The sequence below is a fragment of the Anser anser genome (genome assembly GCF_964211835.1).
Source record: "Anser anser genome assembly, chromosome: 21".
Classification (NCBI taxonomy): Eukaryota; Metazoa; Chordata; class Aves; order Anseriformes; family Anatidae; genus Anser; species Anser anser.
This window is the reverse complement of record NC_139742.1, coordinates 12,903,023-12,921,529: the sequence shown is the minus strand read 5'-3', so window position 1 is coordinate 12,921,529 and position 18,507 is coordinate 12,903,023. Positions and strand designations below refer to the sequence as shown.

General features: G+C 36.1%; 1 protein-coding gene across 4 annotated transcripts in view; it reads right to left on the bottom strand.

The window, feature by feature from the left end:
* Positions 1-18,507, bottom strand: part of RALGPS1 (Ral GEF with PH domain and SH3 binding motif 1) — a 111,460-nt gene that overhangs the window by 24,270 nt on the left and 68,683 nt on the right. For 3 of the 4 annotated variants that reach the window (XM_083807057.1, XM_083807058.1, XM_083807059.1), the window contains 3 exons: positions 10,243-10,380; positions 8,554-8,647; positions 1,694-1,761 (listed from right to left, as the gene is read on the bottom strand). In XM_083807057.1, the coding sequence (XP_083663183.1) occupies positions 1,694-1,761; positions 8,554-8,647; positions 10,243-10,380 (300 nt within the window). Of the gene's footprint in view, positions 1-1,693; positions 1,762-3,830; positions 3,942-8,553; positions 8,648-10,242; positions 10,381-18,507 lie in introns of all 4 variants that reach the window. The other variant, XM_083807056.1, reaches the window with a different exon arrangement.

Below are 18,507 nucleotides of genomic sequence, written 5' to 3'. Positions count from 1 at the left end.
TTTATATATTCTGATGTTTGTTTAGTCTGTTCATAGAAATATTTACATTTCTCTTCATCTGTAAATTAAATAATCTAACTAAGAATGTTACACATGCTTAGCTCCTTTTCTCAGACGGTTTTTAGAAAACCAGTGCCAATATAACACTTCCTATGTTCAGTCCAATTGGAAATTCTAAGAAGCACTGCTCATTGATGCATGTTCATAGCAGTAATCAGTATGAAGAGGAGTCTTTGTGTAAGTGTTTAGGTGGAAGAAAAGTGAGATTATGAAAAATTTTATTTTATACCTCTACTTCAATATATTCTGACGACAGAGGATGTCCAAGGCCAAAACATTATCAACTACTATCTATAAGATTTTAAAAAGACACAAGAGTTGTACGTGCATACCCTACAAGTTATCTTTGTAGGCATTTCTTAAAAAAATATTTCTCATCATGATCTATTTTCACAGTTAAGAGATAAAGTAACCTATTCAATGGATCAGATCATTCACATGAATCTTTCTATTGTGTGTCCTCCCCCTTTACACAATGAAATTGTCTCAAATTTGTGCCTCGGTTTACACAGAAACCTGAAAAGAGAATTTCCTGTATTACTCACTGCATTGATTTGTTTATACTGAAAGAATTCTTCCTGCCTCGCTTATTAAATGCTATTGAAAATGCAAACATTTGTAAAAACAAAACAAAATGAAAAACCCCCACAACCATACAACGAATCTATTTTCTGTTCCAGTGCTAACAAACATTCTGAGTTCTCCTCAAACCCCAGTTGTTTATACACAAATCAGGAATATCCTATTGATGACTCATGTTACTGAAATACATCTGAACTGCTAGTGGACTTAGAACTTCATAGCAATACTACTGGGAATGATGGTCCTGCAGTAGACTCTTATCCAATAATAAGGTTAGTGGGAAATCTACATGGGAATCTATTTATGCCACTTGGCGATTTGCACTGGTCAGTTCCAGGGATTAATTCTAGATGCACTGAGCTGTAACTGGGCTTTTATCAAAGCAGAAAAAAATCCAACAGGTTTTCTTCTTTTTATTAAAGATACAATACTTACTAATAAATCATACCAAAAATGCTGCTTCTTTGCCACCCAGAAAGGCAAATTACTCAGTATACCCCTGATCTGCAATCTCCACAAATTAAGTCTTACTTCTGAAATCAAATTTATTTTTATTTATTCTTAAGAAAAAAAGAAAGAGCTATGACTATGGAGTAAACCATAATAAGCTGAGGTGGTAGTGTCTGATCAGAATGAAAACAAAAGAATTGCTTTCATTTACTCAAGATCAACGGATTTGTTTTGCCTAGCCAAATGAATGCTGATATGTGCAAAATCAGTCCTGTCATGTGGGATTCAATTTGTCACTGTAAGGCAATTATATAAGACAAAGGAAAATGCTAACCCAAGTACAAGTGGGCCCTGTAAAAATTTGTAGTAAAAATCAGATTTTTAACAAGTATCAGAAGAGTGGTGTTTTTGACCAATGGTGTTCTGAAAATGGCCATATGCACAGAAAGGGAACAATTTTCTAACAGTCTTTAAAAGATAATTTTGTAATTGCAACAAAAGCCCATATTTGAAAACGATTAATGGGCTCTCCTGTACACTTCAGTAGACTTCTGTAATTAACATTATTTTCTTACTCAAACTTTCAAATAAACTTTTATACCTGCAAGATCTTCTTTAGAGGAAACCAGTCGAGGAGAGCTGTTACCTGGCTCAATTCTTAATGATAATCTGGAAAAAAACAAATGTTTAGACAAATTAACAGTACAATTTCTCAATAAAAGTTGAAAGAATCTGATTAAAGTAATTATTTTGGCAGTGGTAAGCAGAAATTTTACTTTGCTGGAAATGTCATTTATTTCATTATGTAACAAAGCAATACATTTTAAAAGTAAATCACTACCTGTTAGATCCAAGAAAGAAACTGGGAGGAAAGCCTATGAAAGCAGAAATGGAAATTGATATTGTATACTCCCCATTAATGTAAAAATATAATTTCCTAGACTTTCACTTTAAAAAAAAAAAAAAAAAAAACCCTTACAAAAGTCAGTAAATTTAGAGAAACCTAATAGCAAACATTTTATTCTCCGCGCATGAAAAGGGAATTTATTCCGTTATCTTGTGGAAATGTGGAATCAGGAAAAGCGATTTAAAAATATTAGTTACTATAACCTATAGAAAAGAAGCATAAGAGGGGAGAGATGACCAAAGCTTAATAGCAAGCGCTTAATACTCAAAAAGATTATTTTAACGAAATTATAATGCTATACATCCCTCCTCATGTCTTGATCTTCTAGTGCATATGACTTCTGCCACCTCTAAAGTCAATGCACTCTTAACTTGACAGTTCTCTCTCTGTTCTGTACCAGTTTGACAGCAGAAGTACAGAAGACGACACTGTTAAGTAAAGTTTAATGGAATAGGAAGAGAACCAAAGGAAATAACTGATGTCACTGCACAGCATTAAACACCCACTTAACACGCTTAACTTTAAATAAAACCATAAAGAGGGGGGTGAGGGAAGGACCCTATGACAGCATTTCAAAATATCGTGTAGGGCCTAACTACCTTTTTCCTTCCTACCTTGTCCTTCACGTATACAGATTTTTATTGGAAATACCTCCCAGTTCATTTTTCACAGTGTTCAAATATCAACTATGTTTTACTGTGAAGTTATTTAAACAAACCCACAGTCCTTTTTCACATTTTAGAATTTATATTCTTCTGATATTGCTAGATTCTTTTAACTGTTCAAAGTTATGTTCAAAGTAGGTAACGAATTATTCTTCTCCAGACTTTCCTCTCCTCTAACATGATTTCAGTGACTAAGTGGCAACATGCGTCTCCAGGAAGCCAGTAATGAGGAAGTTATAAAACTCAGAACATGATAAAGATGTTAATCACATGGGAATTCACTTCATTATGGAAAAATAGAAAAAGAAGCTACTGAGGTCTCTTCTTGTAAGTAGGGTCCTATCATGTGATTTTTATTTTTTTTAGGGTCCTATCATGTGAATTTTGTGTTGTTAAGTACAAGTTAAGGAAAAGACTTATGCAGAAGGTCTTCATCTTAACTGGTAGGAAATAACTGTCTAAAAAAACTTATTAACATGATTTTTGGCAGCAGTTTCTGATAGCTAATATGTTTAGAAGTTGTTCTGAGAAATTATTTTACAAAGCAAACAAACCCAGTTTCAAAGCAGCTGTTGGAGGCATTTTGTTGTCAAATGATTGAATACAAGCATTGTTACACTGATAAAAAATCAAAGGAGAAGTAATTGGTTCCTTACTTCTCCAACTAATTTTATTTAAATACAATTTTAAGACATTTAGGCAAACTGGTATCAACCTTTTTAAAGAAAACCTCAGAAATATCTTGTCTTGGGTTTGCTGTACTCTGATGTTGCCTATTTTATAGAATTGCTTCTTTAAGCTTACAGGTTTAAAAACACCCCTTAAAACTTATTAATTTGGATTCTCAGCCAAGACTTCTCTATGGCTGTCAGTAAGGCACAGCCTCCTTTCCCCAGACTGTCTTTCTTGATTACAGTAAAGTAACTCTGAAGGAAAGACAGAGGTGAAGGATTGAGTAAGAAGGTGAATGGAGAAAACATGCCTATTTATCCTAACAAGGACCAAGAATAAGGTGTGGAGAATACCGGGTCTGACATAATCATTCTGAGAGTTCAGCAAAAAGAATTGTTTTGGAACCACTGCAAGGCATGGCAGGTTACAAAATGACGTGGCATAACGCCACAGTGTTTGGATACTGTTGTCTAGCTCAGGGAAAAACTGCATACCTGGGGACAAGCACTCTCCTCAGATCACTTCTTACACTCCTGGGGGAGGAAGAAGATTCTGCAGTAGTTGCATCATGGTATCTCTGAAACCTGTTGGTTGTTGGTGATTCCCTGAGAAAATGATGATTAGCAATATATTTTGAATATAATTGGAAGGAATCCTGATGTTTTGGTTCCTATTTTTCCCCTTCAGTCTTGTAACCAGCATATTTAATTTCTCATCTTCTGCAGAGAACAGTATATGGGCTGAGCAAGAAAAATCTATTATTTATAGGAAATGACATCATTGTCAGGGGTTTTCTGGAGTATTCCTACTTGCTGACAAGCACAAACCAAAAGCAAGCAATTAGACTGGCACAAAAAATTGAAGAGAAAAGCTTTGTTTATACAAAGTGGCTGCCAAATTTTCCTTTTCAGTGTAACTGAAGTTCTCATTTGGTGCAATGTGTGTTGGGATCCTGCCAATACATTGTAGGGCAACTATCTAAGCTTCTCTCCGACATCCTGGTACTGAGATAGTTCTGTTCTTCCTCCCAGAAATCAAGCAGCCTCTTCAGAGTATACTAATACTGTCCCTGGCTCAAAAAGAGCAGTCACTGAAAAGAGAAAGAGGTAGAAGATTCTTTCCCACTATAAAATCTTAGCACACTTAGCTTTTTTAAAGCTTAAAGTTTCTTTTGGCAGGGGACCAGAAAATGCTGTGAAGGGAAAAATGCTATTAGGGACAACTGAGAGGAAAATGTGAAATCAAATACTCAAAACAAAATACACAAGCAGAAAAGGAATAGATTTCTTTAAGGGCAGATGTGTTAAGTTTTGACAAATACAGGCTTGTACTTAAAGCTTTATTCTGATGAAACAAACTTGGTAGAATAAGGTCAAGATTCTCCAAAAAAGACCAATGTATACAAACTGCAGTAACATTTCTTATGCTAAGAACCAAATCTTTCCCTCCTTTTAATGCCTCTTGTGAATTCAGTCCAGTTTTTCCCAGCCATAGTGAAGCCTAGAAAAAAAACTGTGAAATTTGACTGAGATATTCTTTCTCACAAACAACTGTACTTAAAAATGTACAAATAAAAGTACATAATGATCTGTAAGATGCATCAAATACCTTACAGCATTATCAGCAAGGTCGCTGCTAAGGTCAAAATGATTTTCAAATTTAAACTGGAGTTACTCATGACTTGCAGTTTCTCCAAATATTATGTCATGGTGTGATAAACTTATAGAAACCACTTGTTTAATCTATTTTTACTAAGATATTAGAGTTAATGAAAGCCATGAGGCAAGTCTCTCTAAAAATCAAATAAAGCAACACAAACACTTTTTTGCATCAGGCCCCGGAGCTGTAAAGCCTATAGAAACTAGAATTCTTCACTTTTATAAATTGTTACTCAGTTTAATTTTGCTCTGTATGTGACTTTAATGACAGTTGTCAGAAATTAGTAAATAATGGCCACTTATTAAATTTTAACATTGAGATTTAAATCACAGACAAAAATCTTAACACAAATCTTAGATCACCTGACCTTTTCACAAGGCTGTGCACAATGCAAACGTTCAATGTGCCTCTATTGCACAATGCATCTTTATTTGTGAAAAATATACAATATCACAAGACTAAAAAAAAGGTGGACATACGCATTCTATCATCAGTACTCTGGTAGGAATTCTAATTCCACAAAGCAAGTATAATTGGCAATGAAAACATCACACAGATAAATTATTTTGTTCCAAGTCATTTTCCTGCAGAAACATCACTATTCTTAGTATCTGTGATCAGCTGGACACAAAAGCACAAACCTGCCAAAACCACAGCCAAGTATATTTTGAAGTGATCTACCCAGTGCTAGTTCAGATTCTTTTGCTGAACTTCTGCTGGAGTTTACCCCAAACAAGGGGTCAAGTTTTGGAAGACTTTCTCTCCATTTGATATATGTCCTGATAATATTCAAAGCAGTTCTTGTACCAATTCAAAAAGAATGCTTTGTCTGTGTTATTCCACTTTTAGAATCATTCTCTCAGGAAAAGTGAAGTTCCACAAACACTTATCCCAAGAATTTACATCAACAGAATTGGCTGAGGAATAGCTCTGTATGTGCAATGGTTTGAAACAGAGTTAAGTAGAAGAATCTGGGGTTCTCTGAGGGACAGCATGTGATGATTAACAGGTCATTTAGTTTCTCATTTTCCCAGTCAAAATCTGTGAACGCTACCATTTTCCTGCCTTGTAGAATATCTATATTAATATGCACTGGGGGAGGGGGCGGGGGGGGCATTGGAGAAGAGAAGGCTCCGGGGAGACCTCATTGCGGCCTTCCAGTACTTGAAGGGAGGGTATAAACAGGAGGGGGAACGCCTGCTTATGTGTGTTGGTAGCGATAGGACAAGGGGGAATGGATTTAAACTAAGACGGGAGATTTAGGTTAGAAATTAGGAGGAAGTTTTTCACTCAGAGTGGTGAGGCACTGGAACAGGTTGCCCAGAGAGGCTGTGGATGCCCCATCCCTGGAGGCATTCAAGGCCAGGCTGGATGCGGCTCTGGGCAGCCTGCTCTAGCGGTTGGCAACCCTGCCCAGAGCAGGGGGGTTGAAACTAGATGATCTTTAAGGTCCTTTTCAACCCAGGCCATTCTACGAACTTCGGCAACTGGAGTTAACAACTACAGTTATGTGCAAAAACAAAGAAAAAACACTTGTCTCAATATATGCTCAATAGCGGTTTTTTTTTTTGTTTGTTTGTTTGTTTAAGGGGGGGCGGTGGGGGTGTCTCTTATGGCAATGCATTTTATTTCCTTGAACAATCTAAGTATGATTTTGCATTTGTATGACAGCAATGTCAGCTATAATTGCAGAGAAATACAGAATGGTTAGAGTAGGTCATTCTTTATGCTGGTATGTGCATGACACTGAGAACCATATAAACTAAGCAGGTATTCCCACGTTGGGAATATACAATCTTCTGACTCACTGAAACTGTTCTTCTGCTTTCACAGATACCAGCCAACAGTCTTCATTTCATTAACTGATCACGTTTCAACCCAAACTTATCTAATTATTTGTGTCTCTACTCTGATTAAGAAACTATTCCAGAATTCCATTACTGATAGTTAAAAACCATATTTCAATGCTGAGCTCATAATTTTTTGTATTCATTTATTCTTGTGCTACCATTACAAAGCAGTTTAAATCGCTCTTTACCCTTCCTACTTTTACCCAGTTGTATTTACATATAGCGATTCTGTTACCTCCACTTTTGCTTTCCCAGGCTTTCCTTAAATCTGGTGTTACAAGACAGACTTTATTCTCAACACACCATCTTTTTTTTTTTTTTTCAAATCCATTCTAAGCACGGATGACCAGAAACGCATAGAGCACTCCATTCAAGGTCTCACCAGCTTCTTGTGAAGCAGTATTAACAATTTAATTTTTCCTAGAAATATTATATTTGATAGAGAGTATGCATGAATTTGTCTTTTCATGGCTGTATCTCACTTCTGAGGGACATCTACAGATCAACACCATAAATACTTATTAGAATAAATATTTAATTTGATTTTTTATGTCACTGTTAATTCAGATGGACTCTAACTCTTCTGTGATATCCCAATCACCTTTTACTTTGATGAACCCTTCCAACACTTTTATTAGCATATGGTCTAGATACACGTAACTTTTGAGACGAGGCACTAACTGAAGTATTTACTAAAACTGGTAACAAGACTGGTTTTAAGACTGGTTTTAAAAGAAATCAACGTTTTTCTCCAAAACATATTCTAAAATCTTTCATGCCATCCTCCTATTACTGAACATCTGGTTGCCTTGAACACTTTTAATTCTGCTCATCTAAATAGATGTACTGTATTTGTCAATAGCTAATTAAATAGCATTGCATCTACCTTGGTTGAGTTACATAAAACTTCGGCTGCAAGATTTAAAATCAATGTGCTCTATGGTGTCTACTTCACACCATTGTGAGAGTTGGCTCTTTCTCAACTCCCCCAAATTGTCCGATTTATAACTGAAGTACCAGCTTAATAGTAATTCAAATAGTAATTTGAATTTGGAAGACAGAAACACAGAATCATTTAGGTTGGAAAAGACCTCTAAGATCATCAAGTCGAACTGTTATCATAGCACTGCTAAACCTACCACTAAACCACGTCCCCAAGCACTGCATCTACATGTCTCTTGAATACCTCTGGGGATGGTACTCAACTACTTCCCTGGGCAGCCTGTTCCAATGCTTAACAACCCTTTTGGTGAAGAAATTTTTCCAAATATTCAACCTAAACCTCCCCTGGTGCAACTTGAGGCCATTTCCTCTTGTCCTATGGCTTCTTGCTTGGGAGATGTCTTTTATGTACAGTTTACAATAGCACAGAGTCAATTCTGGACATCCTAGATATGGCTCTAGTGTTTCTGAACAAAATTTCCAGAATACAAACATTGTATAATAGAGTGAAGATTAGATTTTCATCTGCTTTTAACTTGTACAAAGGTATTTTGGAAATCTGTTTAGAGTCATAAAGGACAACAGTCATTCTGGATTTTATTCAGCCATCTTGGTATTACCAACTCTGTTGATAAAATATGAAGAACTCCAGACAAACCCCACAGCATCTTCTGTCAACAGCTTTTTGTTCAGCTATGAATCAAACTAACATCCATGTGATCTTTCCTTTAAATTCCCCAAACCTGAAGGAAAGAATAGTACTTACTTATAATTGTCATCTTCTACAAATTTCTGAAGTTCTTCTATGTAACGGACAGACTTCAAATACTTTTGCACATGGGGCAGTATTGTGAGATGATCTGTAGTGTTAAAACAAAACAAGATGAATATTCCCATCATCTAAAATAAATATTTTTTTTCCTGGTTCTCATGGTTATCTCAATGTACACATAGAATGTGATATTTCCTAAAGAATAAATCAGGCAGAACTATTGCTTGGACTCTAAAAGGATGTTTAATATTTGATTAAGCAAAAGTGATGCTCAGTTGTTAAAGAAGACACAGATGCATTTCATCATCAGGAAGATTACAGGATGATATTATATGCTGCGTCAAAAGCAGAGAAGAGTTACTTTGATGCAAGCACTGCCTGGAGTTTGTACTAACTTTTGTGGGGGAAATTAAAGCCTGCAACAATGGCTGTTACTGATTCTCATATGCACAAGGTGAGAAGACTTCAAAAATTACAATGCTTAAGATACAAAGATACTAAATTCAGAAAGAAGAATCTTTTGAGGGTATGGTGTATGGACAGCAACACATGGGTCTCGTACTATGTGATTTTTATGTTTTCATAAAAACAAATGTTTTAAAGGTACACGTTATTACAGAAGATTGCTTCTTCAAGGACACATTTTAATTTTCATTCTGATTTTAACAAAAGCATTCAAAATTAATAAATAGCAATGAAGGAAACTGTCACAACTGCCAAAAGATAGGGTCAGTGAAGTGAGGAGGTTTCTTTGTCGAAGTATTCAGACAAAATGAAAGTCACAATAAAAACATGACAGCTGAACAATCTAGCTTTTCAGACTCATACATTATTATGCCTAATTCCTAGCTTTAAATAGTTTATAATATCAAAATCTACAACAAAGGACAAGGGATACTTAAGCATACGTGAGTAATATCTCATTCTTTCATAATCTAAGATTTAATTTTTTTGATTCAAAACGCTCCAAAAATGTACCATTTAAATGTTCTGAATTTATTCAATTAAATTGTACAGCTGCTGTCAAGGTTTTCCAGATAGTTCCATGTTCAAGCAATGGAAATGGAAATTCATGGTAAGTCGTCAACAGTATGCTCTGTATTCATCAAGACCCTGAAAAAAGCACATTTCTTGACATACGGCTTCACATAACAGGCTAAAATTGCAGAAATCAACCTCAGAGCAAAATCTTTTTAACAAACAGAAGCAGCCCTCATCTTCCTCACCAAGTGAGATATGTGAAAAATTTAACACGGAATTTAACAACTGTTATATAGATTAGAATATCTGTATTTCATTTTGTAAACGTCAGGATACTAACATTGAGGATGAAATTAACATATTGTACACTCCAAAAACATCCTATCTACTGCAAATAAAAGGAAAGATATTGAGATAATTCTGTCTGTACTTTCAGCTGTGTTTGAAAACATGCCACTTCTAGTCCATACACATACCAGTATACTCTGCACAACTTCTGTCACAACTCTCAAAATTTAGAATACGTGCTCATTTGCCTGATTTACCAGTAACTATACAGAAAGGGAAGCTATAGCAGTTATTGTCCAACTCCACTAATGTTAGCATCCTGTGTTGCCTTTACACAGGGCAGAAACCTGTTATCACATTTTTGTATTATAAAAATTTTAGTTAAGACTACTAGGTGTAAAAAAAGTTACCAACCATAGTTACAGGAGACTTGCAGATCAGCTATTATTCGGAGAATATTGTTCATCTGATTGGACCTTTGCTCATTCTCCATAATGCTGCCTGAAGCAGGATATGCAGAATCAATGTAGATTAAGTCCAAGAGATAAATTCCTGAAACAAACAAATCATCTGATCAATTGATCTAGTGTTTCATACAGAAATAGTTGCATAATTATTAATGAACAGAACAGCCAGCAACTCTTGACCACTATTATATTCTGGGCCCATTAAATAAAAGAGAGCTTGAAATTAACATGTTCAAAAATGTCATTAGTGTTTTAATTCTGTATCTTTTAAAAAAACGGACAGAAAAGGTTTTGCTCATGTGGACTTAATACATAACCTGATGTCTACTATGAGCAATTTGCAGAACCATAACAATGACACTAAAAAAACAGACACTCATCTGCCACGAACTACTGATGAGAGTGAAGGGAGTCTGGGTGTAACTGACAGCAAGTACAACAGCCTCTGGCCACAATGAACAGTTCAGCACTGCACTGTACTGCCTTCTAGGTCTGCCACTATTTACTACATTAAGACATTATTACATGTATTTGCTGAGGCTTCAAGCTGTATTTGGTAAAACACGAAGGGAAATTATGTTTTGGCTTTGATTATGAGATAATTTCCAAAGGTGTAAGAAAAAGGGTATGATTTATTAATTTATTTGTTGAAAAAAGTCGCATGGTTACTTGCCAAGGCCTTGGATCTCTCAGCAAATACAGGAAAATGGTGATTATTGTAGCTGCTAAAAATCCTGATTATTCTTCTCCAAAGCACTGGCTAACTAGACAAAATGTTGTTCTTGGTTGATAAAGAAGCATGTTATATAAAGGAGTCAAGTGTGGCAAGATGTCAACTATCTTCATCATCAGAAATATACCTCTCACTAAATATTTTGTAGGCAAGTATTTTGCAGAGTTGGTCTTGGCTGTGCAGTACTTTTACCTTTATCAAGTAGGCAAGGAAAAAAAAAAAAAGGCAGGAATAAGGCCAAAATGAATTCATAACATTTCTTGCATGGTACCCAACTGCACTTTATCAACACACGCCTTTCAGTTTCACTCATATCACTATGGTTTATAAACTTAGTTTACAGCTGTAGACAGTTAGAAAGTAACTGCAAACAAAGGACAAACACCAATTGGGAAGTATATTCAACATAAAATCATCAAGTTTGGAAAAAACTGAAAAATCACTGAGCATGGAAAGTTTTAGTTTTGAACTCTGGATAATTGAATGATAATTCTGTAAGAAAACTCACAAAAGGTACTATGAAAGCACAATGCAAGGCTTATCTGTTTACTTCAGTAACTTTCTGAATGCACTTAAATGAAGAGGTGGAGGAAACACTTGCCTTTTCTGAGGATATTTAAATCTAATTTATTTTAATAGTTCAACTGAGTGAATGCTGGGAAGGAGTAGAGAAACTCTGTGGTGTGTGTAAAATTAATTTGAGTACTCCTAGCTATGCTTTTTGTTGATCAGGGCTCTGATGCAGATCATAGTGCCCACAGTGGTACACAGATTAAGGAAATGAAATCTGTGTATTAACCAAAGGGTGGTGATTAATGAGGATGTATTGGAAAGTGTGGGACCTGAGCATGACGTAAATGGTATGGCGTAAGGCATGGACATTGTCATGACTTCGGCTGGGATAGAGTTCATTTTCTTTGTAGAGGCTGTTTTGGATTTTTGAGGAAAATAGTGGCACACCAATGTTTGTCATTGCTGCAGAGCAGTGCTTACCCTGAATCAAGGACTTTTCAGCTTGTCATACTGCTCTGCCAGTGAGGAGTTTGGGGTGTCCCCAGCTGGCCAAAGGGATATTCCATACCATATAGCGTCATACTCAGCAACAAAAGCTGGATTATAGGAGGAAGGGGGGGCACTTGGAGTGATGGCATTTGTCTTCCCAAGAAATCTTTACGTGTGATGAGCCCTGCTTTCCTGGAAGTGGCTGAGTGTCTGCCTGCTGATTGGAAGCACTGAGTGAATTCCTTGCTTTGCTTGAACACGTAGCTTTTGCTTTACCTGATAAACTGTCTTTCTCTCAACCCATGAGTTCTTGCACTTTCACCTCTCTGATTCTCTCCCCCATCCCACCTGGGGAGAATGAGCGAGTGGGTGTGAGGTACTTAGCTGCCTGCTGGGGTTAAACCACAACTCATAAGAAGGAACAAAATCCTAATGCACAGTACTTCACCTTTTAGGGAAGCAGAATACGTAGTCTGCTAAGCCAGAGTTATAACAACACACTGTCATCTTTGACATGTCCTTGGTTAAAACAGCTCCCTGAGACTAAGATCTGAGATTAGTGAGAGCAATCGCTGTATACATAAAGGAGACTTGGTGCTCTTCTGACTCTTCATGGAGCCATATGCCAGACAGACATACCCAAACTAAATAATACAAGAAAGTGTAACTTCATTCACTCTTAACAAAGAAGTTTTACTTTTTTTTTCCTAAAAAATACATGACTGCATGCTTAATCTGCAGGAAGTACGAAGTGCTTAAATTTGTAATACTGTAACTTTGAAAAGAAGTTTGCAAGCAATTCAGACAAAATTTACACAAACACATAGCCACTGCCAGTAGTGATAAATAATAATGAAGTGGATGCAACCTAAATACTGTCATACCAATTTACAGTATAAGTCTTTTTATATAGTCTTCAGTATTCTCACTTCTACTGAAAGAACAAAGCGCAGATCAGATTCTGCAGGAAGCCGTGTATTCTAAAGGGGAAAGCACAGTTTAAACCATGAACTTAAAGCAAAATATAACTAAGTTCTAGCACATTGACTAAATCAGTCTTTTTGCATCCCAAAACTTAATGACTCCGTATGAATTAAGAAAAAAATATTTGTGCACAACAGTGTATATAATTTGCTAAGACTCTGCTAAGCATTCCAGATTGTATTAAGGTGTAGGGCAATGGAGGCATCTCAAAGCAGCAGTCCTTAAAGTGATTTTTGTATATCGTGTAAAGAGAGCTGTCATCTAAAGGTGGGTACACATTACCTAGTTTTTTTTTAGTTGATACAAACATGGTCGAAACATATTTTGTAGCCACATATTAGTTTACCTGCTTTGAGACACGGCTCTACTAAAACCCACTCATATCAGCTCCTTTCTCTGGCTATCTCAAAATCTCATGGCTATCGATGTCACAAACTTCAGTTAGCAACAGATCACATTTCATCATTAAAAAAAGTCATTTAAAAGCAGAAGCAAGCTAAGCAGAAATACTTGAATCTTCTGTTAGAACTGAAATAGAATCATTCTGAAATTACACTCTAAAAAGCTTCTACTGAGGCAGAATCCATGGACGCAATAGCACATAGCAACTGTAATGCATGAGCCCTTGAGACACCTTTTTGTGAACCTGCAGCTTTTTACAACATTGCAACTTAACATTCAATTCACATATTCTCATGGTTCAGTAACAATGCCGTCAGCATACACTTTCTGACACTTGCCACAAAAAGACATAGTATTCAATTCCTATGAATGACTGAAAAACATCTTAAAACATCACAGAACATACACATTAACTAAAATGTTAGAAGAACAGCTATGAATAGTGTCATAGAGGTCTGACCCAACATCCTTCTAAAACATCTCCCAGAAACACCTTCCCCCAAACTACAGAAGAAATCAAAACAAAACTAAAAAGCTCTAAAAGCCCAAACAATATTGCAGACCCAGAAACCTAACCTGATGTAAGTCTTGATTGTACAGACTTTTTTGGGTGCAAATTCAACTGGTAGAAGAAAAAAAGTAGATTAACGAGAGAAAAGTCTACATGCATTCTGTATGTATTTGCTAGGGACTGGGCTAAGAAGTGTGCTGTATGTGTGCAAACTGCCTCTTATATGAGGAATTACTAAGTGATCTGTAGAAGACAGTTATATTACTAACTAAATATTAACCAAATATTACTTGTTTCAAATCAAAATCAGTACTTCCACTGAGTGATAACTTCACTCTTTCTGAACTAGATATCTCTATTTTTGAAAACATTCCCAGAATTTCCAAAACTAAAGTTCTATCTCAAAAATTTTACTTTTTTCTTCGTACTAATACTAATTCACATACATAATTCCTTTTCTAACCTCAGTTTACAAAGAACGTGGGTGAGGTTAAAAGGCAGAAAAGAATAATGATGAGATAAATGTGTGTAGAAGTATGTCACATTCATAGATTCTCTAAAATCTTTTTATTGCAGCACAATGCGATTTTTTAAGAGAAGAATTAGAATCTCACCATTCCAATCTGGTTACATTTTATGCATGTTTTGTACTGGCACAAATAATAGGATAATTTAGGTCAAAAGGGACCTACCTCCAGAGCTCATCTAGTCCAATCTTATGCTCAAAGCAGCACTAAATCGAAGCTGAAAAATGCTATCAGCCTTACCAAGTCAAGCTTAGGGATGGAGACTGATTTAACTTAATCCAGTGCTCCCAAACCATTCTAATAGTAATTTTTCTTTTTGCTTATATGCAGCTGTAATTTCCCACATGTGACTGGAAACTTGTGACTGCTGCCTCTTGCCCTTTTGCTGTGCTACTCTGAGAAGAATCTGACCTGTTTTTTCTATAATCCTCCCCCCCAACACCATACACACACAAGACAGCAAAATGCATTGTAAAATAATGAATTGTACCCACAGAACAAGAGAACAGTCCCTCATTTTGCTACCAAATAAAAATAGGAGACTAATAAACAGGAAATGCTATTGCAAAGAAGCAAATGTACTATCACACTCTCATGTACAAAGCAGAAATTCACCATATGATCAATGGGTGAAATCTACAGCCATTTACATAAGTCTACAGGTTCTTCTAAAGCATTAGAATTACCTCTTCAAAATAACTAAGAACAGAAAAATTACATGTAAAAATGTTGTGAACAACAACATCAAACAGAAAATTAAATTAGCTTCAGAAAACCTTTTCAAGAAGCAAGAGGTAAGTCAACCTGAGAACTAAATACACCCTAACATTTCTGGCTTTTCAGTAGATCCATTATCACATGTAAGCGATCTATTCTACCAACATTCTCTGACTTATAAGAGCACTACTGTTATCTTCTTGGTTGTTTACAGTAGGTTTCCATTCCATCTTTCAAATTCAGCTGAGAACTTCCTCTGGAATTTATGATAAAATTTTGGCTCTGTGGGAGAACTGTGTTGCAATCTGTAATAACAGCACAGCAGTTCACTGCATCTCATAGCCATGTGCAGGACAGTCTTGACACAAAATCTGCCCATGCAGCTTTGCATGGAGGGTGGGACATGAAGCATTTAATCCTTTTCAAAAACAAACAGCTTTTCAGGAATATCTGCTCACTGTTTATGTAAGTGCTGAGTACAAAAGCACTGCAAGTTTATAGTTGTTACTCCAGACCAGAAAAAACATACAAAATATGGTTTTAGTTCTTTCTAAGTTAGCAAACAGCCCATTGTAGCCCTCTGTTGAAGCTAGCCTGAAGCTCCTAATACCTAAAATCCCAGATTCTTTCTTTGAAAGAGCTAATTCTTATTTCCAAAGTTTGAGAGGAAGGGATAGTAAATACAGTACCTTTTGAAAGCAAGAATTGTTTACAGATTAAATATTTCTCGTAAGTCAGTATTCAGAATATTCACTGTAAGAAGACACAGAAAGAAGAGACAGCTTGGTTAGAAAACCAAGCATCACAGAAGTCTTTGCCTGCCTTGCTGCTATTTTTTGGCCCTGTAATTTAGCTAAAAAGATAAACAGCATGGTCTCCTAGTCTCAGATGTCATTAACAAAACTCTCACTGACCTCAGTGATGCTGGAAGGGAAACCCTTTAAGAATGCAGTGAGAAAATGCTGTACAAAATGTACTGAGCCTGCTGTTAACGTGGCATTCAAATAGACTGAACAGAAATCACTGCATGTGCTTCATTCACGGATAACTGCAGCTATTACTACAGTGTTTCAAAAACATTATTTCAGCCTGTTTTTTCTTCAAAGGATTGCTCAAACATTTAGGGTCAGCTAAAAGGCAGAATTTAACCTAAGCTATTCCTAAACGGTTTTATGAGCAGCATAGGGAAGCTAGTGTTTCTTTGTTGCATAACAATGAAAGGAACACTCTTTTAGAGTAGGAAAATAACTTATGCGGCATAAAAATTTGCCTCATTTCCATATCAGATTTTCCATAATCTTTTAAAGCACGTATATAATCAATGACTTCTTTTCCCCATGTTTTCTTGCCCTGCCTTGAAAAGAACACTCTTACAGTTTCAGAAAAATAGTTAGCTGGCTCAGTTACACTCTTACAGCCTCAGCACATTAAATTTTCTCAATAAATTCCAGCTATTAAAACAACAGAAAATGTGACTATGCTAGTCAAGCAGAATTTTCTCAAAGGGAAGGAAGGCCATTATAACGATTTGCATGGAGCATGTCTAAGCAACACACTCCTCCCTGAGAGAAATTTAATATGCTTGCATTAATTAGTGATAAGAGTTGGATCTTTGGAAGTGTTTTAAGTCTGTTCAGTGAAAACAAATTATTTTCATGTCATCTCCTAGTAGTAAGTAAGCCTCAGATGCAAAAAAGTATGGAAGACCATAAAGATCCTATTTGCTCAGTGCCTCTATGCTGTGCCATGGCTTATGGCAGCTTGGTTCATGTCTACTTTCTAGTTGTTTTGAGCAAGTCTGTTGCTATTCTCATTCATATCAAGGGTACAAACACCTTCTAGATCTCTACCAGCACTAGTAAGCATTTCTTGAGAACAAACAGTATTTTTGCAAGACAGTATACAGATGAGGACTGATGAGATACAAGCGCAACAGAAAGAACTGTGTGTGTGTGGGGGGGTCAGCACAGGTCCTTTAATTTGCAAAGAAAAGTGTCAGGAAAATGGGCTTTCTGTGGGTAGTGAGGTGCAGGATGTCAGAAATCAAACTGATGGATGCCAATAATAAATTAAACTGAATGTAGTATCTAGAATGCAATATCCATATTTTTTTTTTAAGATATATATTAAGCTACACCTGTTCAATGGTGTCCCTCTCCCCCCTTTTAAAATAAAAAGGACTAGTTTTTTATTTTTATTTTTTAAAAGTGTTACCAGCCTTCATCTGTGCAATGGCAATGTGAACTTTCTATGTATGTATGATGTGACGACTGGAATAGATGAATTGATGAGAATCAATTTACTTTGCTCAGAGGAAACAAAAAATTCCACTCAGCAAAAGACTTCAAGACTTGCCTCTCAAAGGAAAGGCTCAGATGTGCCATATGCCAAAGAAAACACACAGCACTAGCTTTCCAAACCTTGGCTTACATTTGTGCTACTGTGCACAGAAAAAGCTCTCTAAGATGTGAAGCCATCAGGATATTTTCCAGAGGGTGAGCTCATGGGCAGCTGCTTCCACAGGCAAAACATTTTCCAGTGATGCTGCCTTTTCTCCATTGTCACTAAAACCAATTTTGCAGCTGGTTATTGTATGTGGACAATACAGTATTCATTAGTTTATGGTATCATGGAAATAACAACACAGGTTAAGGAAAAGCATGGCCCAGTAATCCATTATTAAATTACTCCTTGGAAATTACATTGTGTAAAGGGGAGTGATTTTTTTTAAATTGACGAAAAGAACTGTAGTACCTAGTTCTTAATTTTTACTGTAGAACTAAAAAGAAGGAGTAATATTACCAACGGGGAAGCTGAAGTACAACCGAAAAGTCAACTTGAAATGTAGTAGCAGTGCCAGCCAGATCATGCATTTTGAGTCTTCCATCCACTAAACAACAACTTTCCAAGTTTTATTGAAAAAGTATTTATGGGAACTGCAGTATTCAGCAGGATACAGAAACCAAGCCTATATATTCATGTTTTTTTTTGATTCACCCTTAAGCTTCTCCTATTATTTTTTTTACTCAAGGCTTCCAAGAAAGAGAAAAAGAAAATAACACTGAGGTGGACAATAAATATGGATACTTTGGAGATGCATCTAAGTCCAAAGGATACTAACAACATGCTCTTAAGAAACACAATCCAAAACCTCCTGAAATCAGTGGTTATTCAACTTCACCCAATTCTGAAGCTCAGAACAAGTATATAAGCTTTAAAACTTGCATGAACATTTAAATGCTATGTGATTTGTTCCTCATTGGGTGACATAACATGCTATGAATGACAGAATACTTTCAATCAAATCACATGGACAAAGTTATACCAATGAGAAAG